At 39.7% G+C, this 16,227-nt stretch overlaps 3 protein-coding genes and 1 long non-coding RNA gene across 6 annotated transcripts in view; 1 reads left to right on the top strand and 3 right to left on the bottom strand.

Annotated features, from left to right (window-relative positions):
- LOC118412427 (synaptic vesicle glycoprotein 2C-like) overlaps nt 1-2,228 on the bottom strand; it is a 61,962-nt gene extending 59,734 nt beyond the window's left edge. For both annotated transcript variants that reach the window (XM_035815283.1, XM_035815284.1), the window contains exon 1: nt 2,158-2,228. The gene's annotated coding sequence lies outside the window, so the exon portion shown is untranslated. The remainder of the gene's footprint in view (nt 1-2,157) is intronic.
- A 303-nt stretch (nt 2,229-2,531) lies between these two features.
- LOC118412447 (protein KTI12 homolog) lies at nt 2,532-6,891 on the top strand. The gene is made up of 9 exons (XM_035815318.1): nt 2,532-2,758; nt 2,923-2,974; nt 3,308-3,360; nt 3,769-3,824; nt 4,293-4,372; nt 4,951-5,110; nt 5,538-5,600; nt 5,733-5,801; nt 6,408-6,891. The coding sequence occupies exons 1-9, from the start codon at nt 2,608-2,610 to the stop codon at nt 6,549-6,551; spliced, it is 828 nt and encodes a 275-aa protein (XP_035671211.1). The 5' UTR covers nt 2,532-2,607; the 3' UTR covers nt 6,552-6,891.
- LOC118412461 lies at nt 6,609-8,801 on the bottom strand. Its single transcript, XR_004830768.1, has 2 exons — nt 8,028-8,801; nt 6,609-7,668 (listed from the first exon to the last, which is right to left on the bottom strand). It is a non-coding gene; the product is annotated as an uncharacterized LOC118412461 (long non-coding RNA).
- A 443-nt stretch (nt 8,802-9,244) lies between these two features.
- On the bottom strand, nt 9,245-16,101 carry LOC118412443. Of its 2 annotated transcripts, none has more exons than XM_035815314.1 (6): nt 15,696-16,101; nt 14,790-15,069; nt 13,919-14,007; nt 12,593-12,781; nt 12,078-12,214; nt 9,245-11,669 (listed from the first exon to the last, which is right to left on the bottom strand). In XM_035815314.1, exons 1-6 carry the CDS (start codon nt 15,953-15,955, stop codon nt 11,593-11,595), a joined length of 1,032 nt encoding a protein of 343 aa, XP_035671207.1. In that variant the 5' UTR covers nt 15,956-16,101; the 3' UTR covers nt 9,245-11,592. The 2 variants fall into 2 exon arrangements, with proteins under 2 accessions (XP_035671207.1, XP_035671208.1); XM_035815315.1 differs by having other exon boundaries at nt 12,593-12,757.
- Between the last annotated feature and the right edge of the window lie 126 nt (nt 16,102-16,227).

Genomic DNA, 16,227 nt, shown 5'->3' with positions numbered 1-16,227 from the left:
GCAGACTTAGTGTGGGGATGTGTTTTTAGCAATGAAATGAGCTGATTTTTCTAGAATGAAACATTTGGAAATCAAGTAAGGAGTTTGTGCTTGCCAAGGAAACAAGTAGTAGTATTTTTATGTATTACAGTGTAAAATCATTTCTTTTTGTGATGGTTTGATTTTGTGTTAGCACAGGGAAAGGGACTCCAGTTAAAGTGTGCAGTTAACATTTGCAGTTGAAACAATGTTATAAAAGGAAGACTATGTCTATGTGTTACTGTATTATTTATTTGAGGTAAAGATGTCATCACTCAAAAAGAAAAAAAAGATAAAACCGAGTCAGATGTTTAAAAAATAGACGATTTAACAAGTTGGTTTATTTCACTGGTGGTACGGACATTACTGCCTGGGGGTACGCACACTACTAGGGGTATGCACTAGGGGTGGGTACCAGTAACGTTACATCATACTGGTACAAAACCATTTTTTCTTATTGGACCAGTCCAGAAAAAACAGACCTGTAAAAATTTGGTGGACCGGATGATGTACCGGATGTTAAACCTATTAAAAAATAGGTCCTATGGGCAGACATATGAATACATGTTGAAGAAAATAACAAGAGAGAAGTAGCGTAATATAGTTTATTGTATAATCTCTACCAAGTTTTACAGACTGTCAATACGAGTAGTAACATGCATTGGCATAATACCGGCAGTAAGACTTATACCAGCCGATCAAAAATAATGGAATTTAAAGAGATCTTACGTAACACATGCAACAATAGTTATTTCTGAGGTGTGCACACTTCAGACATCTAGATTCTAGGTGTCCAATACATCATTTACAAAGCATCGATAACAATGTATTCGAAGACAACAAGGCCAAAAGTTTTCAGTATCTTTTTTGGGGTAGGCAGCTCGTCGTGGGACGAACACACTGTCACATTCATTGCCAGATTTGTAGATCATAATTACACATGCTCACGGCACAAGACGAGCATGATTCAACAGCAATCTTGAATTTCTGTTGGTGACCTACAACTCATGTAAAAGTGTGAAGAACCGTTGCATAATAGCCCGGATCTACGACTGAATGGGCAAAATTGAACGTACGCAGCCATTTTCCCTCCATTTTTATATCTATGCTTGCAGTGAAGTGTTACGTCATAGCGGTTGTGACGGACAGAAATTAAATAAAAATTCTTGACAGTGTACGTCCGTTTTCTCATGACATTTTGTATGCTCATGCATGTTTTATGCATTTACTAACAGAAAAGGAAGGAACATCAGAGGATGTATAAAGGTACATAGCGGCAGTTAATTGTGCCGTGTTTCTTCCGCCCGGTATTTTTACCCCCTCCCAACCACGCGCCCGTTCGCCGTGTAATTCCGCGGCGTGTTACAATTACAATATTACGCTTTTAGCAGGACAAGAGTAGCAGAAAAGTTACACAGAAAAAGTGGCAAGGGTAACCTATAACAGCAACATGTAACTGGAGAAAATGATGCGTTGACAATTTGTCAAATCAGTATGGCTAGAGAAATCGTCGTAAACGTGCTGGTATTATGATAATAGATGTTATAGTCAGTACTGTGGCAGTTTATAGCCTTGTTAAGGATTTTAAAACACCAGTGGGACTCAAACAGATTTCCTTGTGGCGGAATGGACACTACAAAGGGGTACGGACATAACTGGGGGTAGGGACACTTCTGAGAGTACGGACACTACAAAGGGGTACACAATACTGGGGGTATGGACACTTCAGGAGGTACAGACACTACTGGGGGTTACAAATGGACACTTCTTGGGGTACGGACACAGTACTGTGGTTACAGGCACTACGGGGGGTAGGACACTGGTGTACCTAATTAAGTACTACTAAGTAACGATTACAAATACCTTAAGAATATATAACGTTACATAGTGTAAGATGATACTGTAAATGCAGAAACTTTTGCGGTGTTTTATGTTCGCGGTTTTCGCGGTGGCCGCTTAACAGCGAATTAAAAACCACCGCAAACATTTTTCCATGGCAGTTAGAGACTACAGTGCCTGGTGCGACCGCGAACTTAAAACCACCGCAAAAAAAACTCAAAATTATTAAATCCCTGCGAATTTAAGATGCATCTAACAGTTACAGTATACACAGTATTTACAATTTAAAAAAGAACTTACCTGGTTGACATTTCAGTAACTCCACAGCTACCTTGCTCGAGGCCTGAACTGCATCATAGTGTTACACTCCACCCGTTTATGTTCACAGCCATCGAGCCACTATCTATTTTGATAGCTTTTAATATATGACAACTGCGTTGTTCTGTCTCACAGTGTGTGGACCCCTTTCAGTATCCACCGCTTTTCTAGCAATTTACTTTACGTTGGTGATATCAAGAAGTTGGGCTCACAAGCCAAACATTAATTTTATCTGATTCACTCATGCGTTACAGTAGGTGCATCTTTTGATACGGACCGTAAAAATTTTGCAAGCTTTCTGTCTGAGATTTGTCATGCAAATAGGGGTAAGGTCACAGGTCAATGCTATGCAGTGCAGTAGAGACCTCTAGCGGAATATGTGAAAAGTGCAAGTAATATCTGCTGGGCAGAGCTGTGTGTGGCAGTGCTACCATGCCGCTTGTAGTTTTGTGCGGCATCCCTTGTTGCGGGAAAAGTAGACGAGTTGAGGAGTTAAAAAATCACATCGAAAGTACGACCGACCGTCCCGTGCACGTCGTAAGCGACGAAAGTGTTGGTATCGACAAAAACGCCGTGTATGCAGGTATGTCGTGGTGGTGGGGAGGGGGGCACATTTGGTTTACATTTGATTTTTATTATAACGTTATAGTTTTAAAGATTTACCAACGAGGTTGAAAGAGTACTCAGATTTATTTCACAAATTTGACACGAAATAATTTGATTTTTGTTTTATCATTGTGTTTTTAGATTCTAGACAAGAAAAAGATGCCAGAGCCAAGCTGAAGTCTGCAACAGAGAAGTAAGTATGGGGGGATTTGATCCCAGTATCTCTATCATGCCGCGAATGTCTTTAACAGCAAGATAAAATGAGAAGAAAAGTCCACAATGTTGTCCATTAGTCCATGTTACTGTTAGAAGTCAGTCTTTAATGTCCGCAAGGCCCTTATTTACTTTCATTAACGTTATCTATGATTTTTATCATATCCTGCTGCAGTTACTGTAACAGTTTGTGTTTGGGATGACAAAATTTGAATTGTGTAATGTCAATAGAGGAAATGTTATCAATTATCAATTAGTGGTACTGATATTTTGCTTTGTGAAATCAAACAAAAGTGTATTTTCTCATTCGCAGAAAACTTACCAAAGAAACTGTTGTGATCCTAGACTCTTTAAACTACATAAAAGGTGAGCTAACCTACCTGTGTGAACTGTGTTTTGCAAGATTATGATATGTAATTCTTGTACATGTACCTTCACGGAAGAGAAACATATTCTTCCGATTCCAAGCAAATAAGGTCAATGACCTGAGTCAAATGGCTGTCTCACCATGGTTACTGGTAATATAGCAGACACCCTGTGGTGTTCGGTTACATTATGTAGCAAGTGGCAGGACAGAGCTGGAGGGGTTGATTGTCATACAGATATCAATGTGTAAGAATAAACAGACCAGTAAATGTTTTAGGCTAGACCATGTGAAAAACATTGTGTATTTGACAGCAAATGTTACCTTTCTAGTATTTCAGATGTTTAGCTCAGGGGTCCTAAGAGTTCCCTGTTATTTTTATATAACTTATGGTCATCTCTTTTTTACAGGTTACAGATATGAGCTGTTCTGTCTTATCAAACTTCTGCAGACGCCACACTGTGTGGTAAGGCAAAAAACTCTCTCTTCAATCTTCAACCTATATTTTTAGAATCATCTTAAAAGTTCCTTTTATATCACATGTAAACTAAACATGACTGTACTAGTATTAATCAACAAGAGTAGAAAAGCTCTGTAATGCTATATTCATCATTCAATGGCTTTGTGATAAAGAAAAATTAATCTTCAAGCAGATGTGAGGAGTAATGTCTGCTGTATGTAGGAAGGTGGTATGGTCTCCACTCCTTTCATCTGATCGGAGACAGCACTTCACAAATATGATACACATTAATAATGATACATCAATTTTGTTAAGATTCTCTTGTTTATTTGAAAGCCATTATTACATCAAGGAGATTTTCAACCTCCTTGGTTACATCTGTGTTCTCCAAGACTTTTCTGTAGCATTGTTTTTGGCAACCCCTCAGGGTTGGAGCCAATTATACCATCTTATGTAGTTCTGTGTTGTTTCCAGATCCACTGTGACATCAACCCACCAGTGGCCTCACAATGGAACCAGGAGAGGGAGCTGTCAGAGCAGTATACACAAGAAATGTTAGTTCTACTTCTACACCTTGGTTCAGCCATGGACTAATACAGTAACTGTCAATACAGCTTGGATCAATTCCATGAGCCGGAGTTCAATTCTAGCAATGTTTAGGGTCAACCCCAGCTCGGACGTGTTGTACGGGATAACATTTGATATTTGGGATGGTGACACAAAGCCAGTATGAGGGAGCTTCAGTTGTAAGCCTCAGTGTCAAACCTCTTCATGTAAAAGAACTTAACACACTTTGAAGAGAAGGGGTGATCCAGTGTGCTTAGCTAAACATGCAAGCCGTAGAGAGCCCACATAGCCAAGGAGGTTAAAAAAATGTTTTTTAACCTCCTTGACATAGCTGACAAAAAAGCATCATGCTTGCTATTTCTCTGAACAGTCTGTTTCACTTACCTTGTACGTACTGTAACTTCTATATTTTTTGAGAGGACATCATTCTGTAGTATGTACAGGTAGTAGTATCCAGAATGAAGTTGTAGGACTGGAGGTATTATTATATTGGAACAAAACCCACCCCTTGAAGGCTTGGTACAGCCCACATCCAGCACCAGTAAGCTTATCCTGTTTTGTACAGATTTGACGGACTTGTGATGAGATTCGAAGCCCCGGACTCCAGACACAGGTGGGACTGTCCTCTCTTCACCATCCAGACAGACGATGAGCTGCCATGTCAGGACATCTGTGATGCTATCTTCCACAGGAAGGCCCCTCCCCCAAACGCCTCTACACAAACTGTAGGTATCGTCCATACTGTTGTTAATGATCTTATGATCTTAAGTCTAAAGGCAATTACCAGTAAAACACAGTTTTGAAAAAGATATGCTTATAAGAATTAAGAAAGATAGCAGCTTTGAATGATGAACATAATGAACAAGGTAGCTTAAACTACTGTAAAATATCTCCATAATTACTTCCGCAGTATAATAGTATAGAAGAAAGGTTGCAGAATTCCATGTAAATTGAATGTGTGAATCAAGCTATTTTAGTAGAAAAATATTATAGTTTCTTGGTAGTCCTTCATTTACTTCGTAATTAACATACATGTTTTATTATTAGTTTTTGTTACATATATTTTATCTTATTTGTAAAGGAGGCTATTCTATTGTCCCTTTAGGCACATTTCTGAACTGTTTACAAATGTGATGTTGTATTTGTCCACAGCAACCCCTGTCATCTACCAACTTTCTACATGAGCTTGACAAGATCACCCAGGAGGTCGTTAATGTAAGTATGCAGTCTTTTAACAGTTTAAATTTGATAATTGATGCCTGGATTTTGGTACACACACACAGACACACACACACACAGACACAAACTATCTTTGTTTAGGCCAACCCTCTGTCATCTCTTTTTCAGACCTTACTTGATGCCCAGAAGACGGCAGTTCCAGGAGACCACATCTACATACCAGGAGCTGCAGACAAAATATCCTTTCCAGGTGTTAGACAATTGTATAGTCCAGTTCATAGTTTGCCTCTGCAGTGTCATACATTGTGAGCAAAAGTTTAAGGTCCCTCCCATATGGATAAAGCATAAGCTATGTATTGTAGACTTTTGGCACCGAAACTATAAATATAGAATTTAAAAATCTCTGCACATTTGTAACTTATTTTCAACATTTTTGTGTCACTTGTTTACATTTCCAGCATTATTTAACATCACACAAGAAAGCCAAATGAAGTTCCCTATACAGCTATGTAGCTAAGTTTTTAGTAGCTTACCAATAACTCTTTGACCAACTCAGGCCGTGTTGGGAAGTCCGCATATTTGAGACATTCTAATGACACAGTAATGTTGCAGTGAATATCACAGGTCCAACTTATGATGAAGAAAAATGACCAAAACAGTGTCCTTGTTTTAAATTGCCATGATCAATCAGATTCTACAAAACATATCTTCATACTTTGACATCAGTGTATTACCCTGTTAGGTAGCTTATTTGTGCATTCTCTTGTATGAACAATAAGTACAGAAAAGAAACAAGAAATATCTCCTTGGAAAATTTTTCTTGTTTCCTTAACCAAAGCTCACATCTACCTGAGCCATGTGGTGAGTGCCCCGGAACTTAGAAGACATCGCAGACAGTTCATAACCTACACCAAGATGCACCCTGTGGATGACACAGCTAAACTAGCCAACATGTTTGTGCAATATCTCAACAATAGCATCAAATAGTTAGGTATATTTTGGAAATTCCCCAAGGGTGGAGCCAATAGTACCTTATTTTATTTACACTTATCACTATCTTGTTAGACATACAGCAAAATGTAACATTTGCGCTAAATATGCTATTTAAGACGTCAGAGTCTTCTTTGCAATAATTAAATCACTGATTTTCCCCATAAAATCATATTGTATCAGACACAATACCGCTTCATTTGTAATCTGTGTATTTCTAGACATTTTACTGATTTAGGATTGTTTTAATGACTACAAAATGGTTTTATGATAGTTTGCCTTATTTTCTATTGTAAAACTTTAATTGTTTATAAAAATAAACAGTGGTTCTTACAAGGAACTGTACTATTTGTACTCTCTTTTTATCTTAATTTTTGTTTGCTGTCTTTGGTATACTGAAGCATTGATCACTTAAAATCTGGTGTATCCTATCCATCTCTTAACCATATGTACACATTATGTTATTGTAGAAATGGTGTACACTCTGTACACTAAGTAAAGGTAAGCATGTTTTTTTTTCAAATTGAAACTTAACTACTTGTCCCTCCATTGAGAGCCTTTTAGCATTATACCAGGTTTTCTTCTAACTCACATCATTATACTGTTCAGTTACCAGTACTGTCTCAAAGTCCATGACTTCAAGTACCAGAGTTACCAACCTAGGATTGATGTGTCCAAAAATTTGTATTTTCCCAGAACTATCGTAGAGTGGAATTTGTTATCACTAAGCACAGTAGGTGCATCTTCTCTGGATTGTTTTAAAGAACGCTTGCAGATAGATGTGCTAAAGTTAGGTGTGATGGGTCCTTCAGTGTAATATGACCAGCTGCTGTCGCGCCACTTGCCTGCGAAGCTGGTGTGTTACGCCGAAGGGCGGTTATACCGGCTATATAGATACAGATACAGTCCTTCTACAGCCACAGCTTCCTTCCTCTGACTGCCAAATTATCACTATGGAACTCTCAAAAACCAGTGTTTACCGCCATCTCCTGTTTCCACCTCCTTCTAACTTAAGATGAACTCAGTAGGAGATGCTTGGCTTGTTGGGTGAAGTCACTAATGTCCATGCAGGGTAAACAACTGTACACCAGTGGCAGGGAAACTAGCTTCTAAACTGAAAAACACACAGTCACAGAAATGGTGAAGACTAATAAGACAATGGATTAGTGGCAGATCTAGTAGTTATACTATCTGGAAAGTGGCTTGTGAGATAAAAGAATACAGTAGGTTTTAACACTAAACCAACAGCCAGTTCTACACACATTGTTCTATTTTTAGAGATGACACCATTTGGACATTGCTAAGAGTACAAATTGCTTATTCGTATTCTAAGAGGAATGATTCAGGTGTTTATAATAATCAGCATTTAGTTCAGCTTTGATTTTTTTACATCCTAACTTTGAATTATGATGCTTGAGTTGTAACTTTAATACAGGTAGAATATTATCAAACTTAAATAAATGTGGTACTTACTCATTTACACTCGGTCCTCTTCATGGTGACTCCGATGGAATTGTACGGTTCCATTCAAATTCTTCCTTCAATACAAATGGTACAGCACTTTTCATAAAAGCACGCAAAAGCGAGACTTAAAACTGGGGCTCCTTCCAGCTGTTCTTCTTTGGGTGGATTTTCTCCTGTCCTGTTTGCAATCATAAGGAACAGGTTCTTCCTTCATCCCTGCATTAGCAAAGTCCTGTCCACTACTGTCCAACGGTAGGATTTGTGCTTCCTCCATGATATCTTCCATATTCTCTGGCATAGCTGTACCGTCAGGTAAGTCATGTCCAAGTGCCATCTGGACTTTGGTCACAGAGTCCTGGCTAGCCAGTTCTGCTGGTTCCATACTTTCCACAATGCTTGTGTCATGTTGTCTTTTTCCTGTTGCAGATTCCTCCATTGTAGGAGAATGTTTCCACATTCACTGCCTCACTAGTACGACTTTTTACCCTCAAAGTCTGTTGCTGTATCTGGACTGTTGCCTGTCGCTTATTATTGATCAGTTTGGCTCTCAGCTACTAGTGTGTTTGTCAGCTTAGAGCAAATAAGTCCTTTGTACGTTGGTAAATAAAGAACAAAGACGTGTTAAACAAATATGCTGCGTCATTCCCAGTTTAAGTCTGCGTCACTGGTCTGTTAAAGGGATTTTCCCACCTAAAACTGGAATGTAAGTGGGTTGACAGAAGAGCAAAGGGAACCAAAAGCAGAGGAAACCAGAGCCATTAAACTACTGGTGAAGGAGTATGACACTAGTTTCCTCTGTGCAGGACACTGGGTCACCCCTACTCTTATTGATAAGTGTGTTGGGTTCTTTTACGTGCAGAGATTTGAGGCTTACACCCAGGGTTCTAGCCAGCGTCCATTCTTAAGTCCTTTGACAGAATTTTGCTGCTGGGGACAGTCAAACATTTTGCCCATTCTGTCCTCTATGATGGACAAAAATCGGAAGTCATAGGACGAAGCATAGCCTACAAGCAAAATTTGCCCCTCAAAATGCAGAAAATAGCATCAGCCGATCTAGATTTAAAAATTTTCCATGCCTAATTTTGATCCAATGGGGTTGCACTACCACTTGTGCCGTGGTATCATATGAGGACACAAATTCAAAAGTGAATTGCATATGAATTGCACTGATAAGTAAGAAATATTACTCATATTTCAAACAACTAAAATGAAACAAAACTAAGCAGTAGTAACAATTAGACTTTATTCCTAGATTTGTTAGATCTGTCATGACAGAAAATACATGTACTGTACATATGGCACAATGCACTGGACTTTAACACGAAAGTTCATCTGTGTTGGTAGAATCAAAGTTGACCTGTTATTTCCAACACAAGAATTGGACTTACTCAAATTCTCGACTGTCCAATTCCAGTCTTTGTCAAGGAATAAGCAATCCACTGCTTCTGTGATGTCACGTTGTGTAGATAAAACACGTGACTCTGTGAATGGTGGGATCTTTAGTTGCACATGTTCATGTGATCTAACTTCCATCTAGTACATAACATGACAGGGTATAGTGAATTGCTCATTCCTGGACAATACTGGACAGTAAAAAATTGGATAGGCCCAAATTTTGTGTTGGAAATTGCAGTTCAACTTTGATCCAACATTAAAGTGTAAGTGTAGAAGTGGTGAAACAGTGAGGTATACATTCATACTACAGCGTAGTTACATGCATATGGTAAGACTACATTTACACTATGTCATTTAAAACAGCAGAACTTTTGTCATAATGTGCACAGTTTTAAAACTTCTGCTAAGAGATACGCTAAGAGACTCAAAATTAGTACTGTACTTTCAAATGCAAGTGACCAAAACAATTTTTAGACTTTACGAACTTTCTTTGTGCAGCCATGTAAATCATAAAAATACAATCAAAATTTTTGCACAGCTCAAAAGTCTTGCAGGTGTATTTTAGAACATGTTGCCTTTAACACTATTCTAAGTATTCAGTCTGGCTATAGAATTGGTATACCCTGTATTATCCTATTTTAGTATACAATGTACATGAGATGTCCCGTTAGTTGGCTATATAGTTGTCTATATATAAGGCCTATGCAAGAAATGTGTTTCCGGTTTACCAAACAACCCAAGCAAAAACCTGCCAACCTTTGCCATTTTTAGTCAGCTCTTTGTTTCTAATTTCTGCATGAAAACTTATTGCATTTCACACTGTTAACTGATAAGGGCTTTCAACAGTTTGATAAATACAATTTATACTTATTGATAAATTGGAAAATACAATTTGTGCTACACATTGTCAATTTATCAATATACTTTTGCTTGTTCCATGAATAGCTGTTTTGTACATTGCAAAAATGTAGTAGTTCTAGGCCGCAATTTTTGAAGACTATAACAAGTCTACCCACTGACCCTAATCTTTTTAAAGGAGCATAATTGGAAACACAATTTTTCCTAGGCCTACTCTTATAAAAATTGAGTTGATGATATAAAAAAGATATATGTATCATTAGTTTTAGGTAGCATGAGAAGTTATTGATAAATACAAATGTGTTACAAAAATAAAACCTTTATAGAAAGACGTCGGTTAGCAACAGATATAACTTCTTCCACCAGAAAGATTTTCATATCAAATTCTCATTGTACTGATTTAAACTCAAATCATAATACCATAATACCATAATTGTCGTTAGTTCCATGATTGATATGTAATTAAATCAAGCTGACTTGGCATTTAAAAGCAAGCGGATTTCAGACATTATTATTCGTTATTCGTTATATATGCACTGTTTGGATAATCCAAACAAACTGGCAGCATTTTAGCAAGACGCAACAAAAAGTGAAAAACATTAAAAACAATACATGTACATACAATTCTATTAAGTGGTACAAAATAGAGCAAGCTTGAACAATATTTGTTGAACCAGTTAAAGACTTTGGCCACATTAATGACATTTTCCGTTTCTCACATACCGATATTGTTTAAAGATACAAAACACAAAATAATGTAACAACATATAAGAGACAGAAATGTTGGAGGTTTGACAAAAAATATGTCATGGTGACAGCGTGGAGACTACCCCTAATTTTTAATGATTTTGCTATATCTATGACTGACAGAGAGATATAACACTTAGATAAACAGCACATTTTGAGAAAGTGCTACAGCTGGTATCTCACTGGAATGTGCCATAGTGTGTTAGGAAATTGCACTAACTTTCTAAATCTATGGCAATCATCCATTGCAGTCACACTTACACATTTCCACACAAATCCTAGATGAGCCAAACAAAATGGCCATGCACAGAATGTTACATACTCAGTTTGATACAAGTTCAATTTCGTGCCATTTTTAAGCAAAATACTGATTGGCACAACTTTGCAAATGCCTGGCACTATTTGACACAGTCCAGTAAGATTATGTAACATATTACATAAATCGTTTGTTAATTCTTGGCATGATTTTGAGGAATGACATGAGGGTTGGCCCAAAGACAGAGTACATAGATGATAGAAGATGAAATTTAGATAGAAGACACTGTGTACATGTATCACCCCTTGTGTTGCGGTCTCAGTTGTCTTTGACGGACACTTTTGAGTTCAGCTTGGTCATCAGATTACAGATCACAGCTTCATCCAGGGAAATGGCTGAAAGTAGAAAAAAGATAAATTTTAAAAGATGTTTGAAAGCTAAAACAAAAATTTTGCAAAATTTTCACTGACTGTGTTTTGTACTGAAATTCAGAATGTGTTGTGGTGGCTCTGTTCTACTTTCCATTCAGTGATTATGTTGCTACCATTGTTTCTGTCGCAAATTCAAAGATATAGCAAACTCTTTTCATCTTGCAGTGAAATTTGAGTACCCCACATACTTAGATGAGTTAACAGTTTTTTTGTAGCCTAAGATCCAGGCTTCTTCAGCTTCAGTTTGCTCTAACCTTTACTGAAATGCAACAGTTTGAGAGAAGTTCAAAATGGCTGGATTTCATGCTACAACTTAACTACAAGTCTCAAGCATCTAAAGCTCCATGGAGTTTGAAATAAACTGGGACTCACATTTAGGGTCGTCTGCTCTGCTGAGCTCCGTGGAGACGTTAGAGACAGTCCTGTTGAAGGTGAGGTCTAGATCCTTCCCTGGGCTGTCAAACTTGATGTAACAGGCCCTGTTGGACAGAGCCTCCTGTTGGATCATCCTGGTAGTGCACATCATACATATCATTGCGTGCTCTTGCACCTGTACCAGTGAAACATCCAAACTACAACCAAAATTTAGGCTCGAAAAACACATTAGCTCTTTTTCAGGCACACATATACCTTATTTGTCAGGTAAATTACTGATGGCCAAAAATGACACTTCATCATTTTACTGACATATCATTATGTATCAATACTACCATGAGTATGAGCAGGTATAAGATGTAAGGTCTGAACCTGTAAAGGATGTTACAACAGTACACATTGGCTTTACAATTTTTGAAAGGATTTACAATTTTTGAATACACCTTTTATGATTAAGGGGATGTACAAATTCAAATGTATTTTACTATTTACAAACAGACAGACAAACAAACCTCATTGGTGTCAAAGGCCCGTCAGGAGTGGCCAATAGAGACGCAGGACTGGCGGAGGGAGTGGCTGATGCCCGCGACCTCCTGCGAGCGCTGCGCCGTACCGACCGCCGCTGGGCCGTACTACTTTGTCGTACAGGGGTGAAGGGGGAGGGGTTCCGTATGGTCCTGTTTATGGGTTGAGTTAGGATACTGGGGTCAGGAGGAGGTTAGCGGCGGGGTGGGAAACAGTAAGATTCGAAGGAAAACAACGTCATTTGGGAATAACACATCTTTCAGACCACCACCACCATAAACACCTCCTCCACCACCTCCAAAGTAATCAGCACCATACATGTACATTGCAGGCCTCAAAATTAACTTTTTTTCCTACTGTCCCAGCATTGTCCCAAAAATAAATTTCAACTGTCCCGAAGTGAGGATGGACTGTCCCAACCCTATTTTCAGAAATTATGTATTACAACAACTGTAAGTCAGAGTACGCACGCCTGGCAACCGCGGGCGCGGGGAGATCGGACATTCTGATGTTGATTCATTGATTATTTTCCTATTGTCCCCAAAGTGTCCCAAAAAGATTTTTCAGTTGTCCCGGCCTAAATTTTAGTGGCCCCGTGACATCGGGACATAGTTAACTTCGAGCCCTGACATTGACATCAATATGACACTTTTAACTACTGTAAATGCATTTAATTTCGCGGGGATTTAATTTCGCGGTAGCGGCAAAATGGACATTTCGCGGTGGATTTAATTTCGCGGTAGCGCCATCCCGCGAAATTCAATGCATTTTCAGCACTGCACTGTAGTCACGAACTGCCGTGTAAAACCCGGCGCCTCTACAAACCGCCAGTCGGAAAACACTTGCTGGTTACCCGGTAAGGGTCCTATACAGACGGATAGAACAGTTTCCATGCTTTTGACTTGTTCTTGCGTGAGCCACTGTTACTGATCTAATCGTATCTACCCTCTCAATACGTAATAGTATACAGTAGTACGACCTTTGTATCATGGTGAACATACGGTACAGTACTGTAATACAGTTGGTCGTATGAAAAAATTACATGTGTGTCTTCACCGTAGTAAGTATGTCAAACATTTCATTATACAGTGACAAAGACAGTAGTAGTATGTACATGGAGCGGAAAAGGGGCACCTTAGGCGGCGCCAGCAGACGAAATATTCGCGGTGGATTTAATTTCGCGGTGAAGCGGCCGCCGCGAAAACCGCGAATATTAATCCACCGCGAATATTTCTGCATTTACAGTATATTTTATATGAAGGCAAAAACTCAAAGCACAGATACTCTTTTACAACACAGTTTGTCGAACTGACCTGTAGCGATAACCGACCGTCGTGTCCGGTGAGGAAACCTCACACGTGTCGACCAACCGCTGGCGTTTCTGGTTGTTTATGTTGAATTTCTGGGGACAACAGCAAAATGCAATAACTTCAGAAATCAAGCCGTAACATGAAGAAATCCAGGAAAAAGAATAACCAGCAGTAGATATCAATTTATCATACTGAGAAAATTTGGTTGATTCCTACAAATTTTAACCATTTGAAAGATAATGTTTATTCTACACTAGAATAACATACTGGTTAGTAGCTGGGGCAACGACCGCCATCTTGGATCACTTCGTCGATCTTCGTCGATGTCCAAAGCCTTTCCGGCTATGGTCGGAGGCGCTTCGGGAATAGCCGGAAAGGCTCCGGAGCGTTGGCGAAGCCTGTCCCGAACATCGACAAAGATCTATGAAGTGTTCCAAGATGGCGGGCGGTATGACTTAGGCATAGCGATCCGTTGACAAAGATCGCCTTTCGGGCTACTTTGGGGAAAGCGGAGATCGCGAACGGCACGGTGCAGTGTGCAAGACTCCAGGGAAGCCAGGGACGTGCAAAAAAACGGAGGAAGGGGTATCTCCACGGAACGGATACGCAAATACCGTTTAGCCCAATGGGGCCCGCCCCAAGGTCGCAGAGAAAATAAAATTACGATTTTCTCCTTGCGATCGTTGCCCCAGCTAACTGGTTAGAACCCTGTTGTGCAATTGTAAGACAAACAGGTAACGTTTGTTAATTTCTTATTTTCTAAACTAAATTCTCTATCAGCATCACACTTCACAGACATTTCAAATCTTATCAGGGCCAGGGATCTGGAGATTGCCCCCAATGACGTCTAGTACCATAGTCCCTGTGTACTTACATTTGGCAATGCTCCGAGCGTGTTTGTAGCCGCTCGAACAACGCTGCTCGCTTTCCTTTTCAGTCCGGACAGCTCCCTCCCGACGCCGCGCTCGGCCAGCTGGTTGCGAATCATCTTGAAGGACGGACGTCTGCGGACTTTGGCCGAAGTGGCGACCACGGGACTGGCCTTTTCGTCCACGGCCTCTACCAGGCTGGGCTGGCGTCTCATGCGCAGGTTGTAGGGTAGACTGGCTTTCAGGCTTCTTAGGGACGGGCGACGGACAAACCTTGGTTTCATACTGGAACAAGTCATGTTCATGAGGTTTACAACGGAAAAGTTCAACTTAGTTCAAACATGATAAGATCATATTGCCTCTATAATAAAGAAGACTGCATTATATTCATAATAGGCAAGACAATTACTAGTAAGAGACTTGCATAATCACTTTCAGAAATGGGGAAATTTTTGTAATTGTGGGGATTTACTAATCGGGAGAGAATGAAGTGTTCATGGTTGTTTCGAGTTTTAGGCTAAAACACCAATGATAAGATGCGGGCAAAACATTTTCCACCTTACATCTACTTGAAGATAATTACCTAGAGTCCTGTAACCCTAACCCTAAGTTCTAACCTAAGGGTGTGGTTTTTACATGTCCGTAGGTGAACATGTAAAACGTTAACGTTATAGAACTCCAGGAATATTCTTCAACCTGATGTAAATATTTTTGAAACCTGATGTTGTGGTGGTGTTTGTAATCTACCGAACTGCAGTTTGTTTTCTTCTACACCATTAAACAATGGGAAAAACATGTAGCTTTGTATTGTAAGATTCGAAAAATAAATAAACCCTGGGCGTCCCAAAACATGCTGCAGTGGGAGGGGGGCATATAAACATGGAATTTTTTAAACATTTTCGATCATTTACCCTGTGATTTTCTGATCTGGTGGAGATTCTGGTATTTCCTCATCGCTGCCAACTTCTACCAGACTTCTGTGTCTTCTCTTGTGATCGTCCAGCTTGAGTCGGACGCTCTGGCGCAGCTCCTGCATCGAGGCGAGGGAGGGACGCCGGCGGAGGGGCGGCTTCTTCACCACCGCCGCCGGGCTCGCCTGGTCGTCCGCTGCGGTCACCAAGCTCCTCCGCCGCCTGAAGGATTTCTTTATGCTCTCTGATCGCGATATCATCGTGTAGTAGTGCCTATCTTATGACCTAGTGGCTAAAATTAACCTAGAAACTGCTGCTAAAACTATTTACAGTCTAGCCGAGAACAAAGAAACGAGTCGCCCGTTTCAAAATTTCCCTCCACCAATCAGACCGTGACTTGCGCAGAGACGCTAACAGTGGTCCATGCAGTACCGCCACCTAGCGACTCTGATAACAAGTACAGATAGGTGGTTTGGTTTTTTGGTGTTCTGACAAAGGAGTCAAATAAAAGTTCATCTTACGAACTTTAAGT

The sequence above is a fragment of the Branchiostoma floridae genome, chromosome 3, assembly GCF_000003815.2.
Source record: "Branchiostoma floridae strain S238N-H82 chromosome 3, Bfl_VNyyK, whole genome shotgun sequence".
In the NCBI taxonomy this organism is placed as follows: Eukaryota; Metazoa; Chordata; class Leptocardii; order Amphioxiformes; family Branchiostomatidae; genus Branchiostoma; species Branchiostoma floridae.
The sequence above is the reverse complement of the archived record's forward strand: the minus strand, read 5'-3'. Positions and strand labels throughout refer to the sequence as shown.

What these genes read in the sequence shown, in the direction of transcription:
- LOC118412447 (XM_035815318.1), top strand. Translation starts at nt 2,608, where the DNA reads ATGCCGCTTGTAGTTTTGTGCGGCATCCCTTGTTGCGGGAAAAGTAGA. An exon ending in CAAAAACGCCGTGTATGCAG is followed by an intron (nt 2,759 to 2,922) that starts GTATGTCGTGGT and finishes TTGTGTTTTTAG; the next exon opens with ATTCTAGACAAGAAAAAGAT. An exon ending in CAAACGCCTCTACACAAACT is followed by an intron (nt 5,111 to 5,537) that starts GTAGGTATCGTC and finishes ATTTGTCCACAG; the next exon opens with CAACCCCTGTCATCTACCAA.
- LOC118412443 (XM_035815314.1), bottom strand. Translation starts at nt 15,955, where the DNA reads ATGATATCGCGATCAGAGAGCATAAAGAAATCCTTCAGGCGGCGGAGG. An exon ending in CGCTCGGAGCATTGCCAAAT is followed by an intron (nt 14,008 to 14,789) that starts GTAAGTACACAG and finishes TGTTGTCCCCAG; the next exon opens with AAATTCAACATAAACAACCA. An exon ending in GGGCCTTTGACACCAATGAG is followed by an intron (nt 12,215 to 12,592) that starts GTTTGTTTGTCT and finishes GTGCACTACCAG; the next exon opens with GATGATCCAACAGGAGGCTC.